The 21,343-nt window shown below is 47.2% G+C and overlaps 1 protein-coding gene across 1 annotated transcript in view; it reads left to right on the top strand.

Moving 5' to 3' along the window:
• Positions 1 to 3,686: 3,686 nt before the first annotated feature.
• GDPD1 (glycerophosphodiester phosphodiesterase domain containing 1) overlaps positions 3,687 to 21,343 on the top strand; it is a 137,661-nt gene continuing 120,004 nt past the window's right edge. The window contains exon 1 of the mRNA XM_040423645.1: positions 3,687 to 3,822. Within this exon, the coding sequence (XP_040279579.1) occupies positions 3,687 to 3,822 (136 nt within the window). The remainder of the gene's footprint in view (positions 3,823 to 21,343) is intronic.

Genomic DNA, 21,343 nt, shown 5'->3' with positions numbered 1-21,343 from the left:
TATCTATTTTAGGACATTCCGGTTGACTTCAGTGGAGTACGTGGCATAAAATATGCTTTTGAGAAGTAACACGGCACTTCTTGAAGCATATATAGGAATATGCCAAAACTCGCTGTGTGAATGTCTTTCTCATAGATGACCATGGAAAGCTTATTACAGCAGGTAAGATGGGTATTTTACGCCTCTAAAAAATACACTGTTTATTCTGCAGTGTGAACATGGCCTGTCAGGGCAGAGGTTAGTCACTAGGGTCATTTCAGTTTTTGGTGAGACCCCTTTTTGGTACTTTTTAAACTCCTGTGCAACTATATTTTGTCAAGTGGGTGTTTTTACGCCCTCCTTGCTATTTGGGAGTGGTGGGGGCCCGGACTTGAGCTCCAGCAAATTTACTATTTTCCATGCCTGAAAACTGGAATAAGGCCAACTGCACATGTTGCGTAATTCTCACGCAGAAAAACCGCAGCGTAGTACAGTACAAGCAAAGTGTGTGCAATTTCACCAATCTCATGTACACTTTCCAGGCAGAAATTGACCTGCCATACGGATTTCAAAATCTGTATCGTCAATTATGCTTGCAGTTTTAGCTGCGGCTTTCACCTTTTTCAATGGAAGGGTGAGATCTTCAGTAAAACTGAATCAAATTTAAAAAACAAAACAAAAAAAAAAAATTGCTGTTAAAAATGCAGAAATGCACATAAATCTGCATGGAAATTTGTGCGGTTCTGGGAGCATACACCCGTACCCATGTGCAGGTGACCTAAAAACCGAAGTATAAACTACTCCAGTCAGGGGCTAGATTAGTTTTTACTCCAGGCGCTCAGACTTTCAGAAGTGCGCCTTATTTATGACTAGGTGCATTTCTCCTAAATCCTCTGACAGCGCGGGGGGCAAATAAAGAACAGTGTAAAAAGATAGTCTTTGCAAATGATCCCCACTGTTATCAAGGCAGGTGCTAAAAGAATACAGCCGCATCCTGCCACGGTCGCCTGAGGCTGAGTACCAAACGGCTGTACAAACCACAGGCGCCCCATAGTAAGGACTATTTCACACGAGCGCGACGGATTAGGTCTGGATGTGTTCAGGATGCGTTCAGTGAAACTCGCGCTATTTTGCAAGCAAGTTCAGTCAGTTTTGTCTGCGATTGCGTTTAGTTTTTTCCGCGCGGGTGCAATGCTGATGCGTTTTTCACGCGCGTGATAAAAAACTGAAGGTTTACAAACAACATCTCTTAGCAACCATCAGTGAAAAACGCATCACACCCGCACTTGCTTGCGGATGCAATGCGTTTTTCACGCAGCCCCATTCACTTCTATGGGGCCAGGGCTGCGTGAAAAACGCAGAATATAGAACATGCTGCGATTTTTACGCAACGCAGAACGGATGCGTGAAAAACAACGCTCATGTACACAGACCCATTGAAATGAATGGGTCAGGATTCAGTGCGGGTGCAATGCGCTCATGTCACACATTGCACCCATGCAGAAAACTCGCTCGTGTGAAAGGGGCCTAAAGGGGTTGTGTCACTTCAGCAAATGGCATTTATCATGTAGAGGAGGTTAATACAAGGCACTTACTAATGTATTGTGATTGTCCATACTGCCTCCTTTGCTGGCTGGATTCATTTTTTTTTATCACCCCCCCCTACAACCCATCATTGGTGGCTGTGGTTGCACACTATCGCCTCTCTGGTGGCCAGGACCATGGGGGCTCACATAGGCCAGCGCTTTTTCCTATAGTGTGCAAGCATGGCCACCGCTGATGGATTACAGGGTGGTTGTAACCATGGAAACAAGCAGTGTATAATGTGATGGAAAAATGAATCCAGTCAGCAAACGAGGCAATATGGATAATCACAATACATTAGTAAGTGCCTTGTATTAACTTTCTCTACATGATAAATGCCATTTGCTGAAGTGACACAACCCCTTTAATATGATGCCCCTGTGGTTTACACAGCCGTGTGGTACTCCGCCTTAGGCGCGTGACACAACCCCTTTACCAATGCAGTTTTGCAGATTACAGCATGTCTTATAATGATGCACAGCAAATAATGTGAGAGTAAGGGCTCATGCACACGACCGTATGTATTTTGCGGTCTGCAAAAATTATGCATGACATCCGTGTGCATTCTGTATTTTGCTGAACGGAACACCTGGCCCCTAATAGAACAGGCCTATCCTTGTCCGTAATGCAGACAATATCTTTTTGCAGGAACAGACATATCGAAACGGAATGCACACAGAGTAAGGCTACTTTCACACTGGCGTTCGGTGCGGATCCGTCTTGTATCTGCACAGACGGATCCGCACCGATAATGCAAACGCTTGTATCCGTTCATAACGGATCCTTTTGCATTATTCATTTTTAAAAAAAGTCCGGGGAAGTCAAAACGGATCCGTCTTGACTTACATTGAAAGTCAATGGGGGATGGATCAGTTTTTAATTGCACCATATTGGTGTCGGTGAAAAACGGATCCGTCCCCATTGACTTACATTGTAAGTCAGGACGGATCTGTTTGGCTCTTTAGTGACCGCCTAAAAAAGGCAACGGAGACCAAACGCAGCCAAATTGATCCTTATCCATTCAGAATGCATTGGGGCTGAACTGATCCGTTTTGGGCCACAGCTCTGAAACGGATCTCACAAGCAGACCCAGAAACGCCAGTGTGAAAGTAGCCTAACCTGTTTATTTGGCGCACCCATTGAAATGAACGGTTCTGCATACGGTCCGCAATTATTTTTTTTAACAGACTCTGGAATAAAATACGTTTGTGTGCATGAGGCCTTAATATGATCCCCTTGCGGCTTGGTGGCGGCTGCCGTGTAGCTTCACCGTTCCATAGGGATCGTTCATCCTAGGGGTTTGGATTCAGTACCCACATATTTTGGTTCTGTGATTTTTTTATTTTTTTCCCTATGACCGAAAATCACTTCTGTTCATCTGGATGCGGTTATATCTGCAGGAAGTCCATGGATTTCTCCATACAAAGAAAAGGGGCGGTCACAAATGTCTGAAGCACATCTGCTCCGTGTGAATAGGCCCCAACCCGTCCACCACTACAGGCCAGTGAATAGTATAAGGCCCGGGCTAGGTTGGGCGGAAGAGGTTTACAGCTGTTTATAGCTTGGGGACGAGCACGTCTCAGTTTCTGGTAAACTTGATGTAGACCTTTGGACTGCGCATGCGTACATGCGTACTCCTGATCTTTGTTGTACTGTCGCCGGCCGGGCGGGAGTGCGCATGCGCTGTGTACTGGCTGTGACAAGTGTAGATAAACCGGCTAGGAAAGGAAGCTGCTGCAGTGCACCCAGGCTGCCGGGCAGCGCACACACACTCATTGCAGGCAGATGACATCAACCGACTCATCCACGGCAAGAATAGAACGTGTCCACGGGAGAAGACCTGCGATCTGTCATTGGATAGTCCAGAGGTGCCATCGCTCGATCCTGGGGATACCAGCTCAGCCATTCTTATGAGCAGCCAGAAGACTGTGCTGTGCTGTGTGTGCGGCCGGATCACCTCTGTAATCACAGGATCTGCAGGGAGACAGATCGGGGACCAGGCTGCTATGGGATCTCACTGATCAGCACCTACCGAGGGACACTAACCGCTCTGCAGTCCAATCTGATCGCATCGATCTCCCCTTCCAGACCTGACAGAAGGCGATCGGATCGTCCATAGCAACATGTCAACAGCCTTCTACATACTGACCACCCTGGGGGGTTACCTGCTCACCTCAGCAATGCTCCTGAGATTCCCCAGCCTCCTGCACAAGAAGAAACAGCAGAAGTTCCGCTGCAGACACATCTCCCACCGGGGAGGTAAGGCTATGGGATGCTGAGTGGGAGACACACATGTGACCTTGAGGGCTTCTCCCAGATCTTGCACAACACCAAAAATACACACCTGTCATTAGGGTTGGCATTCCCATAACCAAACCATAGAAGAACCTGGCTGATACCATTTGGTTTCACCCCCTCCCTAAATGAGACTCTCAGGGTACTTTCCTACAAGGGTGAAATCTTCACCAAAAAAAATCACACAAACAATTTCTAAATCCACACACGCGTCAGGTCGATTTCCACAGAGAAACCGTGTCTAATCTCATACACTTTGCTGGTCCCGTATTGTGCTGAGGTTTTTCCGCATGTAAATCCCTAAGACCCCCTGCACACTTTGCAGAAAACCTGCCCTGCGTATTTCCAGCATGTCAGTTATGTCTGCGGTTTTAGCTGCAGGTCAACGTGCAGAAAATCCGTAATGTGTAACAGCGTTTTTTTGGTTTGGATTTGATGCGGTTTTGACGCAGATCTCACCCTTCATTGAAAAGAGTGAAATCCGCAGCTAAAACCGCAAACCTAACAGACATGCTGCGGATTCGGAAATACACAGGGCAGGTCAATTTCCGCGTGGAAAAAACCTGCAAAGTGTACATGAGATCTCACACACTTTGCTGGTATTGTACTACGCTGCGGTTTTTCTGCAAAGTGTGCAGGGGGCTTTAGGGATTTACAGGCAGAAAAACCGCAGCATTATACGGGACCAGCAAAGTGTATGAGATTAGGCACTTTTTTCCGTGTGGAAATTAATCTGATGGGTGGATTTAGAAAATCCGCACCATGTCAGTTGTTTGTGTGATTTTTTTGGTGTAATAGACATGCTGCGGATTTGGAATCGCGCACGGCAGGTCAATTTCCGTACAGAATAAATCCGCAAGTGTACATGAGATTTGTGTAAATTCACTTTGCTGATACTGAACTACACAGTGCTTTTTCCGCACAGAAAAAAAACACGCACGTATTCCGCAACACGTTCAGGTGGCCTGCGTTGTGGATTGCATATGTTTTTTCCACCCGGATTCTCTTGCAGAAAAACCGCAGCATAAAACAGTATCAGCAAAGTGTATGCGGTTAGAGTCATGTACACTTCGGTTTTTTGCTGTGTGGATTTTGAAATCTGCAGTACGTCAGTTCTTCTTTTGTGCGATTTAGGCCTCATGCACACGACCGTTGTTTTGCTCAGCATCTGAGCCGCAGTTTTTACGGCCTGTATGCGGACCCATTCACTTCAATGGGGCCGCAAAAGATGCGGACAGCACTCCGTGTGCTGTCTGCATCCGTTGCTCCGTTCCGTGGTCTGCAAAAAATATATAACCTGTTCTATTCTTGTCCGTTTTGCAGACAAGAATAGGCAGTTATATCAATGGCTGTCCTTGCCGTTCCGCAAATGGTGGAACGCACACGGACGCCATCCGTGTTTTGCGGACCGCAAAACACACAACAGTCGTGTGCAGGAGGCCTTACGGTGCAGATTTCACCCTTTCGGATGCAAGGATGAGATCTGCGGGAAAACGCATCAAATCCGCACCAAAAACTGCAATTAACACATGCAGTTTTTGGTGCAGATCTGGTTTGGGAACGCAGAAATCCTCAGTACTAGCTACAGGATGAGATCTTCAAAATGTGTAATCCGTAGTATGTGAGCTTTGAATGGATTTCTAGTGCAGATTTCACTCTGGGGCAAATCCGCATCACAATCTGCCTGTAACATAATGCAGTGAAATCTGCACAAAAATCTGCTTATTTATATGCACTAAAACTTCATAAAAAATTGTACAGAAATCTGCACTATTTCGTTTTGGTGCGTTTTCTGTACGGTTGTGTATTTTTTTGTATGGATTTTCTGTTTATGAAGTGAAGTCTATGGGGGAAACCCCTACACATTAACCACTGGCAAATCTCATTCACTTTACTGGTACTGTATTACGCTACGTTTTTTCACAAGAAAATCCCACTGAGAAACTGCACATAATCCGCGATGTGTGCCTGGGTTTACAAACAGGTGCAGGTATACAAACTGAAAATCCGCACAGATTTCCGTGCAGATATCCGTGCGTTTCTACACCAAATCTGCACCAAAAACCGTATGTGTTTCTTGTGGTTTTTATTGCAGATTTGATCTGGTTTTTCTGCAGAGTTCATCCTTGCATTGAAAAAGGGTGAAATTAGCTAAAAAAAAAAAACAATTTGCCCAAACAATTGACGTGCTGCGGATCTGCACAGTTAGTTTCCGCATGGAAGAAAAAAGCAAAGTTTACATGAGATTTGTCTAATTTCATACACTTTGCTGGTACTGTATTGTGGTTTTTACACACAAGAATCCACGTGGAAAAAAACGCTTGTTTTCTGCAACGCGTGCAGTTAACCTTAGGGCGCCTTCACACATGGCAGATGTTGTTGCAGAAATTTCTGCAGCTGAAAATCTGTTCTGTTTATGTGAATGGGGTTGTTTCGGCGGCAGGCACATGCAGTTCTGCAAGCACCATTCAAATGAATGGCTCGGATTTTCAGTCGCAGAAATATCAGTCACAAGAGCTGCTGCATTTGACGGCGCCTTAAAGTCTACGTAAAAAAATAGTAAAATGTCAGAAATACCCTAGTAATAATTTCTGTAATATTCTTTCTTTATTGATTTGATTGGCCCCCAAAGTTTGGGCCTTCCTGAAGCGCTTTTAACTGCAGCGCATACAGAATCCGTACACCGTAGCCATATATGTGATACAGTGACCATAGAGCAGACTATCCTCTGGATAGGTCATCAGTATATGATCGTGGGGGTCCGACAACTGGGACACCACCGTTCAACTGTTTGAGGAGACCACTGTGAACGCCACGGCCACCTCTTAGCTTACCAAGCACAGCGCTGTACATTGGATAGCGGCTGCGCCTCTGCCATGTGACCGATCAACGTGGTGTCACTGGCCTAGGGTAAGCTGCGGCGCTCACAGGAGTGCTGTGGTTTCCTCCTGTGTGTCGGACCGCCACAATCAGATACTGATGACCTATCCAGGGAATACGTCATCAGTTCAATAGTCGGAAAGCCCCTTTAGGCCTCCTGCACACGACCGTTGTGTGCATCCGCGTCCGTGGTTCAGTTTTCTTTCGCAGACCCATTGACTTTCAATGGGTCCGTGGAAAAATCGGAAAATGCACCGTTTGGCAGCCGCATCCGTGATCTGTGTTTCCTGGCCGTCAAAAAAATATGACCTGTCCTATTTTTTTCACGGTCAACGGTTCGCGGACCCATTCAAGTCAATGGGTCCGTGAAAAATCACGGATGCACACAAGATTGTCATCCGTGTCCGTGATCCGTGTCCGTTTTCTCCTATCATTTCAATGGCAAACTTGACTTAGATTTTTTTTTTTCATTTTTCATGTCCGTGGATCCTCCAAAAATCAAGGAAGACCCACGGACGAAAAAACGGTCACGGACCAACGGAACCCCGTTTTGCGGACCGTGAAAAAATACTGTCGTGTGCAGGAGGCCTTAAGCTGTACATGCTTCAAGCTCATAGTAAGGACCCATTGAGGTCTGTGCGTCCCTATTGTACCTTTGTCATGTGGAGGTTTTTCACAGATTCTTGCAGCCGGCCGCATTGGACGCTGTTTTTCATTTCTCCCCTAAACTCATATATTTCTAGGGTAGATGTCCCCGTTATATATGGTATATTGCCATACAGCATAGAGGATGTGCGTGAAACCTGAAGGTACCCTTATCCCTTAGGGTCCATTCACACGTCCGTATGTGTTTTGCGGATCCGTAAAACACGGACACCGACAATGTGCGTTCCGCATTTTGCGGACCGCACATTGCTGGCACACTCACAGAAAATGCCTTTTCTTGTCCGCAATTGCGGACAAGAATAGGACATGTTCTATTTTTTTGCTGAACAGAAGTGCGGATCCGCGAATGCGGACAGCACATTCCGGCCCCATTGAAAATGAATGGCTCCGCACCTGTTCCGCAAAATTGAGGAACGGATGCGGACCCATTTTGCGGACGTGTGAATGGACCCTAGGATAACATTGTTGAAAATGGACGATCTCACCACCATTGTCACTTGGAAAGAAGACGGTCGAGCCTGAATTTGTCGTCTGGACCAAAGATCTTAGGTTCTTACAAGAGATCTTTCCTCCATGAACAGTCTTTATTTGAAAGAGCGCTCCCACAAAAAAATCTCTATCCTTCACCCGGTGTCATTGGCGAGTTTAGATGACTGTAACGGCCAATATGGACTAAAATGTGTACGGCTTCATCTGCCTAATCGTTCATTCAGCGGTTGTTCAGCAATCAGTCTACATTAAAGGCCATCTGTCAGCAGATTTGTACCTAGGAAACTGGCTGACCTGTGACATGTGCGCTTGGCAGCTGAAGACGTCTGTGCCTTCTCTCCTATGTTCATATGTGCCCGCATTGCTGAGAAAAATTAGGTTTTAAATAATATATACAAATGAGCCTCTAGGAGCAACAGGGGCGTTACCATTAGAGGCTCAGGTCTCTCCGCAAGTGCAGAGGGCGACATATGCCCTTTAATGTATGTGGTCACCTTCACGCTTTCACAAAGCTACAAAACCGTAGTGTTTCCTTATGTGGTCTGTTGTCACAGTCTGTAGACCTCTAAATTATGCTAGTCTTAAAGGGGTTTTCTGGGACTAGAATTTTGATGTCCTGTCCTTAGGATAGGTCTACAATATCTAATTGGTGGAGGTCTAAGGCCCCTTGCAGACGAGTGTTCCTCCCGCAGCGAGTCCGCAACACAGCTCCCAGCGTGACCTCCCGGGGGCCACATACAGTAGCATTATATTGATTTATGATGCTATGTAACCCTTAGGCTGGGTTCACACGGGCGTTGCGGGAAAATGTGCGGGTGCGTTGCGGGAACACCCGCGATTTTTCTGCGCGAGTGCAAAACATTGTAATGCGTTTTGCACTCACGTGAGAAAAATCGCACATGTTTGGTACCCAAACCCGAACTTCTTCACAGAAGTTCGGGCTTGGGATCGGTGTTCTGTAAATTGTATTATTTCCCCTTATAACATAGTTATAAGGGGAAATAATAGCCTTCTGAATACAGACTGCATAGTAAACTAGCGCTGGAGGGGTTAAAATAAATAAATAAATAATTTAGCTCACCTTAGTCCACTTGATCGCGGCCCGGCATCTCCTTCTGTCTCCTTTGCTGAACAGGACCTGTGGTGAGCATTAAGTACAGGTAAAGGACCTGTGGTGATGTCACTCCGGTCATCACATGATCCATCACCATGGTAAAAGATCATGTGATGGATCATGTGATGACCGGAGTGACGTCACCAAAGGTCCTTTACCTGTAATTAATGCTCACCACAGGTCCTGTTCAGCAAAGGAGACAGAAGGAGATGCTGGGCCGCGATCAAGTGGACTAAGGTGAGTTAAATTTATTTTTTTGAATTTATTTTTTAACCCCTCCAGCGCTGTTTTACTATGCATTCTGTATTCAGAATGCTATTATTTTCCCTTATAAGCATGTTATAAGGGAAAATAATAATGATCGGGTCTCCATCCCGATCGTCTCCTAGCAACCGTGCGTGAAAATCGCACCGCATCCGCACTTACTTGCGGATGCTTGCGATTTTCACGCAGCCCCATTCACTTCTATGGGGCCTGCATTGCGTGAAAAACGCAGAATATAGAGCATGCTGCGATTTTCACGCAACGCACAAGTGATGCGTGAAAATCACCGCTCATGTAAACAGCCCCATAGAAATGAATGGGTCGGTATTCAGTGCGGGTGCAATGCGTTCACCTCACGCATCGCATCCGCGCGGAATACTCGCCCGTGTGAAAGGGGCCTTACAGTTCTGGAATGTATTGGATAACACTGGGATAATGCTGCCAGAGTTATCCAATACATTCCAGAACTGTAAGGGTTACATAGAATCATAAATCAATATAATGCTATGTGAATCCCGTCAGTGCTGGCAATTCAGGCTGGGTGTTGCGATGCGGACTCGCTGCGGGAGTAACACTCGTCTGCAAGGGGCCTAACTCTTGGCAGTCCTGCTGATCAGCTGTTTGAAGAGGCTGTGGTGCTTTGGTGAGTGCTGCGGCTTCTTCCTAGGCCTGTGACGCCTTTTAAGGGGTTTGTATGGGCTGTAGGTATTGACGACTTATCCTCTGGATTTGTCATTAATATCAGATTGGTGGGAGTGCGACACCCGGCACCCCCATTGATCAGCGGTTTGAAGAGGCAGTGGCCCCAGAAACTATATAGTGGAAGGAAAAGACTATGTACACTGTGTATTTTCTGGTGCCAGCATACTGCATCTCATCTCCATTTCTAGGGCACGGACACCGCGCCGTGTATAGAGCTGTCCGCCTCTGCACCGTACACTGTATAGTTTCTGGCACCCAGTGGGTGCGCTGGTGTCGGATCCCCACCAATTTGATATTGATGGTCGATCCTGAGGATAGATTATCTGTATCTGTAGCACAAAAAAACCCTTTAATTATCTGTACTATTTCATACATTTTTTAAAATTTAAAATAGATTTATCGTCCGTTATCAATCAGCGCTACTGAGTATGTGAGCGATACTTATTGTACTGCGCTGTGTCATAGTACACGACTGATATATTGGATCCATTGTCAGCGAGGAGTGCTAATACCATGTACATATAATGTCCAGCAGTATTGATCCCTTTAAAACATAACTTTTACTTTGCAATTTGCAGAGGAGGAACAGGACGCCACCAGGACGCAGTTTAATATCTTCCTGGGTGAAGTACTGGCCCTTATCTGGTGGGCACTTTAGCCTCCTGACTGCACAGGATATTAAGTGGGACATATCAAACGGGTCCCTTGGTCCTATGCTTGTTATCATCTGCGTCTCTGGTCCTGTTCCCTCAACTATATTTTAAGTATCTTTGATTTATCATTTGATTGATGGTTGTATCTTTGATCATGAATGCCCCCTGATGAACCTAGTAATAGGGGAAACGCGTAGGGGCTTCTGTGGAACCAACCTGGGAACGCACCGTTCTGATGCCCCTGTGTATGGTTCCTTTTGTCTAGAGGTGATATCTATCTAATTCACCTATACATTGAACTGGTCTTTATCTATGAACATCCCTGTTAGTATCTATTTACCAGGGACGTATTATTACACCCGTCAGCTTCCTGGGGAGCACATTTTTGTTATTTTTGGAGAGGAGGGTAAACGCAGGGCAGTCAGCCCAGGAACGAGGACAGGGAGTCTCCACCACTAGGGGACGTCCCTGGGCTGAGGTTTTAGCCAGGGAGAACATAGGGAGAGTATAGATTTGCCAACTGCTCCCCTCAGCTGCCTTGTGTTCACTCACCCCTTTATAGGTATATTCACGACCAGCTCCCAGGAACATTGTCTATCTTTGATTATTGTTGTTTGTTCTATCACTATTCACTGGTGAACCACTACGGTGGTATTATTTTATAAATTGCAAAGTAAAAGTTATGTTTTAAAGGGATCAATACTGCTGGACATTATATTTTGACTTTATGACCCTTCTTTATTGATTTATATTGATTAAGCTGGACAACTAATACCATGTACCACACTTCTGTTAGGAGCTTAGGTTGGCGTTCTTTATTACCGGATTTGGCTTTTCAGGTGCAGTAAGGTATTACATATTGTATACAGCCAGGTGTGAACACGTGCTATCCTCCCACAGCCAGAAGATCCATAATACACTTATTCATTAAGAGCCAGTATGATGTAGGGCACATCTGCAGGGCACAGAGGACAGGAATTGCCAAGCACAACACGGCACCCGTGTGTCAGCCTTTATGCACCAGGCACAGAACTAACCGCAGCTCTGTAATACAGAACCCTAGGGTGCCATTCTTTCACTTAGGGCTCGTTCACACGAACACTGTCCGAGGGGCAGCCGCCAGGGGCATCGTGGACCCATTCACCCATTCTATCTTTTTGCAGTGCGGAGGCATGGAACGTAACCACATGAATCACTCCGTAGTGTTCCGTTCCGCATCTCCGGATTTGCAGACCCATTGAAGTGAATGGGTCCGCACCCATGAAGCGGAATTCACGCGGAACGGTGCCCGTGTATTGCGGATCCGCAAATGTGGTCCGCAATACGGCAACGGGCAGCACACGTTCGTGCTCGTTCACGCGAACGTATTTTGCGTTCCATATACGGGCCGTTTTCTGCATTCCACATACGGTCCGTATACGGAACCATTCATTTCAATGGGTCCGCAAAAGATGCGGACAGCACTCTGTGTGCTCCGTTCTGCGGCCCCGCAAAAATTTAGAATCCTGTCCTATTCTTGTCCGTCTTGCGGACAAGAATAGGCATTTCTATATTAGGCCTCCTGTTCCGTTCCGCAAATTGCAGAAGGCACACGGGCGTCATCCGTGTTTTGCAGATCCGCAATTTGCGGACCGCAAAAAACGGCACGGTTGTGTGAACGAGCCCTAATAGGCCTCCTGTTTAGTTCCGCAAATTGCGGAAGGCACACGGGCGCCATCCGCGTTTTGCGGACTGCAAAAAAATGGCACAGTCGTGTGAACGAGCCCTTAGCTGTTGCACTTCAGATTAAGGGCTCGTTCACACGAATGTGTAAAGCCCGTGCCCGTGCTGTGGAACTGGAATTGCGGTCCGCAATGCACGGGCACTGTCCATAGGGCAGGCACATGGGGATCGCAGACCCATGCACTTGAATGGGTCCGCGATCCTTCCGTTCCGCACAAAGATAGAGCAAGTTCTATCTTTTTGCGGTGCGGAAGCACGGAACGGAACCCCAGAAAGCACTCTGTAGTGCTTCTGTAGTGTTCCGTTCTGTTCTTCCATTCCGCATCTCCGGATTTGCGGACCCATTGAAATGAATGGGTCCGCATCCGTGATGCGAAATGCACACGGAACGGTGCCCGTGTAATGCGGTCTGCAATACGGCAATGGGCAGCACACGTTTGTGTGAACGAGCCCTAACGGAAATAAAGTAGCAATCAGACATATAGCGGGACAGATACAGTGGCGGTAGACTGCCGAATGTACCATATATGGATGCCCTTGATGGAATGTCTTGTTTGATTTTAGACAGAAGTGTTACCTAAAGAGTTACATGTGCAGCACGTGCCCGCCGTGTGTATGGTCTGTCTTGTGTCTGACAGGTGCAAGGCACCACATTGCTATCCCGGGTGATATTCTACCACATTGTTAGCTGCATATCCAAACAATAGGCAGACAAGGCAAGTCCCGCAACACGAGAGCAGCTCATCGTCAGTAGATGATATTGTGGATATATGACCATGTTCTGTCGCACCACCTTGTGTCTTTTATTGATATTGAGTCATCTTTTGTACCTTTTATCAGATAGCAGTATGTCATAAAATACGTGTCCATTAGGCTTATGTTAGGAGAGTTGAATTCTGACATCCGGAAATACTCTAGTGCAGGGATGGCCAACCTGCGGCTCTCCAGCTGTTGTAAAACTACAACTCCCACCATACTCTGCTGTAGGCAGACTGGGCATGCTGGGAGTTGTAGTTTTGCAACAGCTGGAGAGCCTGGTTGGCCACCCCTGCTCTAGTAATACAACCATCACGTGCTCTCTTGTATACCCAGAGCATTTAATTATTATGGGCGCGAGATTAATCAAAACTAGTGTAAAGGAAAACTGGTTTAGTTGCCCATAGCAACCAATCAGATTGCATCTTTGTTTTTTCAGAGCTTCTATGGAAAATGAAAGGTGGAATCTGATTGGTTGCTATGGGCAACTAAACCAGTTTTCCTTTACACCAGTTTTGCTAAATCTCCCCCTATTATGTGTCTTCTTAAAGCTGCCTCATTGGGGGAGAAAGTGATGTTGTTGGTTGTTTTGGGCAACTTTTGCACAGCAGTAATGGTTATAGATGTGGGTATGTGTAGAACCTTATGGGGTCATTTATTAAAGTGGTGTAAAGTAGAACTGTCTCAGTTGCCCATAGCAACTAATCAGATTTCACCTATCATTTTTGACAGCTCCTTTGGAAAATGAAAGATGGAATCTGATTGGTTGCTATGGGCAACTAAGCCAGTTCTACTTTACACCAGTTTGATAAATGACCCCATTAGTTTCTAGCCTATGAGTACGACACACAGTAGCCATTCTGCAGCTACGGCCGAGTACCCCATAGCCATAGGGCCTGCAGAAGACTCCGATGGATTGCATTGTTTAGTGGTTCTTCATTGTTAACGGCTCCACAGTTCTGCGGGAGCCGAGCAGCCATTGACACAGAAGACCGACTAGTTAATTGGAGCCGCTGCACCTTGTACGGCCACACAGTTACAATCGGGTTTGCACAGCCGCACCGTGTGGTTAAGCTGGCCATACAGATTATATTAATGCCAGCTAAAAACATCAAAAATCCAGTGCACAAGAAAATGAAAATTACGGCACTCACCTTAGGATGTAAAAAACTTTCTTTATTCTTCCATTGCTTAAAAATGGGTCAGCGGGACAGACAACATTTGATGCACATGTAAAGAACCGGCAACGGACGTTTCGCGCTTGTACGCGCTTCCTCTGGCCTCAGTGACCATCTAATCTGTATGGTGTTATCCTGACCTCCTTTGATTGCAGATGTCTGGGGAAAGAACGTTCAGACCGTTGGATTTCAACATGCCCAATCAATTTTTCCTCAGAGGAGAAAAGCCGTCGCCAGAATTGTCTGGCAGAAGCTTTCTCCTCCTTCCCTACTGTGAAGACATGCATGCTGAGGTGCATGTGTATGGAAGGGGTTGGGATGGAGAGCCTTTGGCTGAACACGTGTTAGGCCTCCTGCACATGAACGTGTCCGCCCCCTGGTCGTGCTGCAGCCCGCAAAATGGGGCAGCCGCAGCAGATTGCGGACCCATTCACTTTAATCGGTCCGCAATCCGGCCATTCCGCAAAAAGATAGGACCTGTACTATCTTTTTGCGGAACGGAAGTACGGGACAAAACCCCACTGAAGCACTCCGTAGTGCTCCCGTAGGGTTCCGTTCCGCACCATTCCGCATCTCCGGATTTGTGGACCCATTGAAGTGAATGGGTTTGCATCCGTGATGCGGAATGGCCACGGAACAGCGCCCGCGGTCCGCAATACGGCAACGGTAAGCACACGTTTGTGTGCAGGAGGCCTTAGGCTGACAGCTGTCTGATGTTTATGGGAGGCTAAGTCTACCCTGTCACCAGGATTTTGTGTATAGAGCTGAGGACATGGGCTGCTAGATCGCCGCTAGCACATCTGCAATATCCAGTCCCCATAGCTCTGTGTGCTTTTAATGTGTAAAAAAAGATTTTATAGATATGTAAATTAACCTGAGATGAGTCCTGTCTCCTCCATGCTTCAGAGATGAGTCCAGCGTTCTCTGAGTCTGAGCCCAGCTATGGACACTGTGAAGGAGCCCAGCACCGCCCTGCATCCTCCGAATCTCCTCCTTGCTCCCCGACGTCACAAAGCTAGAGTGCCGTAATTTCGCGATGCGCAAGCTAGCGCATGTGTTCCTTCCCTGTGCTGGCATCAGCCTCAGGGAACGAACTGCTCATGCGCTAGCTCACGCATCGCAAGATTACGGCGCTCTAGCTTTGTGACGTCGGGGTGCAAGGAGGAGCTTGGGAGGATGCGGGGCGGTGCTGGGCTCCTTCACAGTGGGCGTGGCTGGGCTCAGACTCAGAGAACGCTCATCTAAGGGTAATTTACATATCTATAAAATCGTTTTTTTTACACAATAAAAGCACACAGAGCTATGGGGACTGGATATTGCAGATATGCTAGCGGCAATCTAGCAACCCATGTCCTCAGCTCTATACCCAAAATCAAGGTGACAGGTTCCCTTTAAAGTGACTGTCCAGTTCAAGAAAAAAAAATCACTTTAACATGGAAACAAACAGAACGCTTACTGGGAACTCTCCTTTTCATCTTTTCAGCTGCAGATTCACCAATTCCCAAGCTCCTCATTTGCCATTCAAGATGGAGGCACCTTCTCAGACTGCCTGGTGCATGTTGTGTATTTGGTTGTCCAGGACACTCTTGCTGAGTGTGCTGAGCAGTGCTGGGGCCAATCCACTAGCAGGGCTGGACAAACAGGAAGCCTTGGACCACTGATGCACTGTATGTGAGAAGCTGGGGTGCACCTAGCATTTCTGCTGCCTGAGGCGAAAACTGAAATGCCCTCCCCAATGCCAGTTTCCTAACCTAACCCCCTCCCTTCAGACCATGGCCCTTCGACTGCCCCTCTCTTGCCCCTACCTGGTGCTGCCTGAGGCGATCGCCTCACCTGGCCTCATTGGTGGTGCACCCCTGGTGAGAAGTGGTTCGGCCTTCTTGTATGATGAAAGAGGAGCCTGGGAATCAGTGGATCTGCTGCTGGAAAGATGAAAAGGAGAACTCCCATTATGTGTTCTGTGTATTCCCAAATGTGAACTTTTTACTTGAAATGGAGGGTCGCTTAACTTGTATGTGTTCAACGCCCAAAGTCATTTTCCTAAAACATTGGATTTTAGTCCTAATTCAGATGACAGTAATATCTGTATGGGTGATATCGGGACACTTACATAGAACAAGGACCCTTTAAAGTAAATGGTGCAACTCACAGTTTTTCGGCATGGCCAGCTTGCAGCATGCACCAGTCATGTCTGTTTTCTGTTCGAGATTTATTCATTCAAATAAATGGGTCCGGAAAAAAAATAGATACACATGGACATACAGACATCCAGATAGAAATCAACGTGGCCGTCTAAATCCAGCCTTAGCTGTAGAATCTAATTTACCACATTCTTACATACTCCTAGATTATTCAGGAGTTTACCAATGTATGGGAGAACTCTTTCCCTGTCTCTCATAAGCTGCTGGCAGCCTCCACTAGGAGGAGCTGTATAAATATGTATACATTGAGCTCCCCCTAGTGGCAGCTCCTTGAAGCCAAATTTTATCATTTCATTCTATAACTGTATGAAGGGAAGCACCAGTCAGCTGGCTGTGTTTAAATTTCAGCAAGTATAGTATACAGCCATTTTCATATTTGCGGACAAGGTTCACACATGAAGGTAGAACGTTTTTCTCGTAGATTAAGGCCTCATGCACACGACCGTTGTTGTGTTCCGTTCCGCAAAATGGGGTTCCGTGATCCGTTTCCGTTTTTGTTTCCATGTGTCTTCCTTTATTTTTGGAGGATCACCAGACATAAGAAAGTAAAAAAAAATCTAAGTCAAGTTTGCCTTGCAAATGATAGGAAAAAACGGACGCGGATGACAATCTTGTGTGCCTCCGCGTTTTTTTCGCGGCCCCATTGACTTGAATGCGTCCGCGAAAAAAAATAGGACAGGTTATATTTTTTGACGGACTGGAACCACGGATCACAGACGCGGATGACAAACGGTGCATTAGCCGAGATTGTAACGGACCCATTGAAAGTCAATGGGTCCGCAGAAAATCACGGAAAACGGAACAACGGACACGGAACACAACAACGGTCGTGTGCATGAAGCCTATGAATGTCTCTAGAGTAAATTGGTATTTGTTAGGTAACCTGAGTCTTGTTTCTATGTACTCAACAAAGTAAGGCCCCTTGCAGACGAGCGAGTATTCCGCGCGGGTGCTATGCGTGATGCGAACGCATTGCGCCTGCACGGAATCAGGACCCATTCATTTCAATGGGTCTGTGTACATGAGTGTTGGTTTTCACGCATCACTTGTGCGTTGCGTGAAAATCGCAGCATCTTCTATATTCTGCGTTTGTCACGCAACGCTGGCCCCATACAAGTGAATGGTTGCTAAGAGATGTTTGTAAACATTCCGTTTTTTTATCACGCTCGTGTAAAACGCATTCAATCGCATTGCACCTGCGCGATAAAAACTGAACAACGGAATGCGATCGCAGACAAAACTGAATGAACTTGCTTGCCATCTCACATTTTTCACTGAACTCAACACATCTGGACCTAATGTTGAACCCGAACATAACCCCTTCTTCCCCCATTCAGGCCCTCTGAGTTGAAAATGCTGTGATGCTCTCCCTTGCTCTGCGCGGTATAGCACAGGGCAAAGCCTTTTTTCTTAAGATCCCGTGAAGTACTGGGCTACGCTAGGCGAAGGCTAGGGCAGCTCTGTAGACCGCCCATTAGTGCCGGTGACGTCACCGGGATCACTGCTAGGCGGAAGCCTCTGTCTAGCAGTGTAAAAAGGTAAACAAACAGCCCTTGCCCTGCGCAATGCCGATCAGCTGGTTTAAGAGAAGGCCATGCCCCATGCCAGTGCAGCCTTCCCTTCATTGTTTACCTGCTCGCCGTCGAAATCACAGCTGTCCCATTCACTTCAATGGGGGGGCTCATTCCTATAGAAGGGTGAGGATTGGTCATCAATAATAATATCTTGGAAAACCCCTCCATCGGTATCGAAGTCCTGGAAAGCGTCTTTGAGAGGATGATGTGTACGCTGCATCCGTGAAACGCTGTATTCTCCCGTAGTGATCTTCAGGGGAAAAATGTGTTTGTATCTTTCAAGTTCGGGAATTTTTTTTCAAATATTCAGATTGTGTAGTATTTGGGCAGAAAAAAAACCTAAAGCTAGACGCGATGTGACGTCTAAACCCTGAGATATGAGTCTTCTCACTGTGCAAGGCCACAATAAATTCTCTACCGTGATTCCTGGCCGCACCAGTGTTAACATGTGAAACTTCTAATTACATGTTTAGACTTTTTCTGACCTTTAGTGACTAGCTGCGGCCAGCTGTGTGCGTAGTGGATGCTGCTGTCCGGTGACCACTTCTGCGGTATTAACATGGACAGCTGTTCGCAGTTCAGGATGTTAAGTCATTGCACAAGAATATTCTGTAGACCTTATGTATAAAAATTACTGCAGTAAAAAAAGAGTAGTTGCCCATAGCAACCAGTCATATTGGGTTTTTTGTAAGCTATATTAAAAAGCTGCATTATTGGTTGGTATAGACAACCGCTGCATAGCCCCCTCTGGGGGTCTCGGGATCACTTCTGCAGACAGTGATGTTTGCTTCTATCCAGATACAAGATCAGCACATGTAGCAGCGGCTGCCTCGGGGACATACTGTTACAGAAGGTATCATTTTGTGGTATAACAATGTGTGTGGGGGGGGGGGGGGGGAAGCCTCACTACTTGGCGGGGCATGTAAAGGGAAGCTTACCTACCTGCTTCCCGCCGCTAGCTCCCCGCTCCGTCTCCTCCTGGCCTGTGATGCTCCATTGGGCCACCTCGCTGTAAATATCAGTTTTGCTGGTCACCCTTGCGGCCAGTGATTGGCTGAAGGCATCGAACCGGATGTTTACAGTGAGGGAGCCCAGCAGAGCATCGCTGGCCGGGAGGAGAAGGAGCGGAGAGCCAGCATCGGGAAGAAGGTAAGTAAGCTTCCCTTTAATGGTCCGGCCAAGTGGTTGGTTTGCAAAAAATACACCCCCCTTCTCCATTTTTACACTCTCCTTTAAATGTTTTTTTAGTGTTTAGGTTTGGATTTACTTGTTTAGAGAATAGGAAATCTTACAGTTTTCTGATATTCCTTCATTTCCATCATTGATTTTTAACCAAAACCAGAAGTGAAGCCTACTCAGAGATAAGGTGTTATGGAAAGATCTGCACCTGTTCCGTGTTTTTGACCCGCACCTGGTTTTGGCTCACAATCACTGATGGAAATCACTCATGCACACAGACGTTTTTTATTTCCGTGTCCGTTCCGTGTTTTTTTGCGGACTGTATGTGAAACCATTCATTTCAATAGTTTCGCAAAAATAACGAAGTTAGGGCTCATTCACACGACCGTGGTTTGTTTCCGCATCCGAGCCGCTCGGGTGCGGACCCATTCACTTCAATAGGGCCGCAAAAGATGCGGACAGCACTCCGTGTGCTGTCCGCATCCGTTGCTCTGTTCCGCAAAAATGATGAGTCTGGTCCTATTTTTGTCCGTTTTGCGGACAAGAATAGGCATTTCTATAAAGGGCCTTCCGTTCCACAAATTGCGGAAGGCACATGGGCGGCATCCGTGTTTTGCGGATCCGCAGTTTGTGGACCGCAAAATACGGCATGTTCGTGTGAACAAGCCCTTACTCCGTGTGCATTCCATTTCTGTATGGCCTCATGCACACGACCGTTGTGTGCATCTGTGGCCGTTGTTCCGTTTTCCGTGATTTTCTGCGGACCCATTGACTTTCAATGGGTCCGTTGAAAACTCGGAAAATGCACCGTTGTTCATCCGCGGCCGTGATCCGTGTTTCCTGTCCGTCAAAAAAATATGACCTGTCCTATTTTTTTGACGGACAACGGTTCACGGACCCATTCAAGTCAATGGGTCCGTGAAAAAACATGGATGCACACAAGATTGGCATCCGCGTCCGTGATCCGTGGCCGTAGGCTACTTTCACACAGACGGATCGCAGATCCGTCTGCATAAAAGCTTTTTCAGCACTTCGTGAAAACTCAGATCCGACAGTATATTCTAACACAGAGGCGTTCCCATAGTGATGGGGACGCTTCAAGTTAGAATATACTAAGAACTGTGTACATGACTGCCCCCTGCTGCCTGGCAGCACCCGATCTCTTACAGGGGGCTGTGATCCGCACAATTAACCCCTGTGAGCCGCACCTGAGGGGTTAAGGCTCCATTCACATGTCCGCAAAATGGGTCCGCATCCTCTCCGCAATTTTGCGGAATGGGTGCGGACCCATTCATTCTCTATGGGGATGGAATGGATGCGGACAGCACACAGTGTGCTGTCTGCAGCCGCAATTGCGGAGCGCGGCCCCGATTTTGGGTCCGCAGCTCCGCAAAAAGATAGAGCATGTCCTATTCTTGTCCGCAGCTTGCGGACAAGAATAGGCATTTCTATGGGGGTGACGGGCTGGTGTGTTGCGGACCCGCAATTTGCGGGTCCGCAACACACCACGGACGTGTGAATGTAGCCTTATTGTTCGTATCATAGCCCCCCGTAAGAGATCAGGTGCTGCCAGGCAGGAGGGGGCACACCCCCCTCCCCTGTATTACTGTACATTCATTGGTGGCCAGTGCGGCCCCCCCTCCCTCCCCTGTATTACTGTACATTCATTGGTGGCCAGTGGGTCCCCCTCCCTCCCCTGTATTACTGTACATTCATTGGTGGCAAGTGGGCCCCCCCTCCCTCCCCTGTATTACTGTACATTCATTGGTGGCCAGTGGGCCCCCCCTCCCTCCCCTGTATTACTGTACATTCATTGGTGGCCAGTGCGGCCCCCCCTCCCTCCCCCTCCTAATTAAAATCCCCACCCCCTATCATTGGTGGCAGCGGAAAGTTCCGATCGGAGTCCCAGTTTAATCGCTGGGGCTCCGATCGGTAACCATGGCAACCAGGATGCTACTGCAGTCCTGGTTGCCATGGTTACTTAGCAATTTTTAGAAGCATTATACTTACCTGCGATGTCTGTGACCGGCCGGGCGCTCCTCCTACTGGTAAGTGACAGGTCTGTGCTATAAGCAATGCGCCGCACAGACCTTTCACTTACCAGTAG

This window comes from Bufo bufo, chromosome 3, assembly GCF_905171765.1.
Source record: "Bufo bufo chromosome 3, aBufBuf1.1, whole genome shotgun sequence".
In the NCBI taxonomy this organism is placed as follows: Eukaryota; Metazoa; Chordata; class Amphibia; order Anura; family Bufonidae; genus Bufo; species Bufo bufo.
The sequence above is the reverse complement of the archived record's forward strand: the minus strand, read 5'-3'. Positions and strand labels throughout refer to the sequence as shown.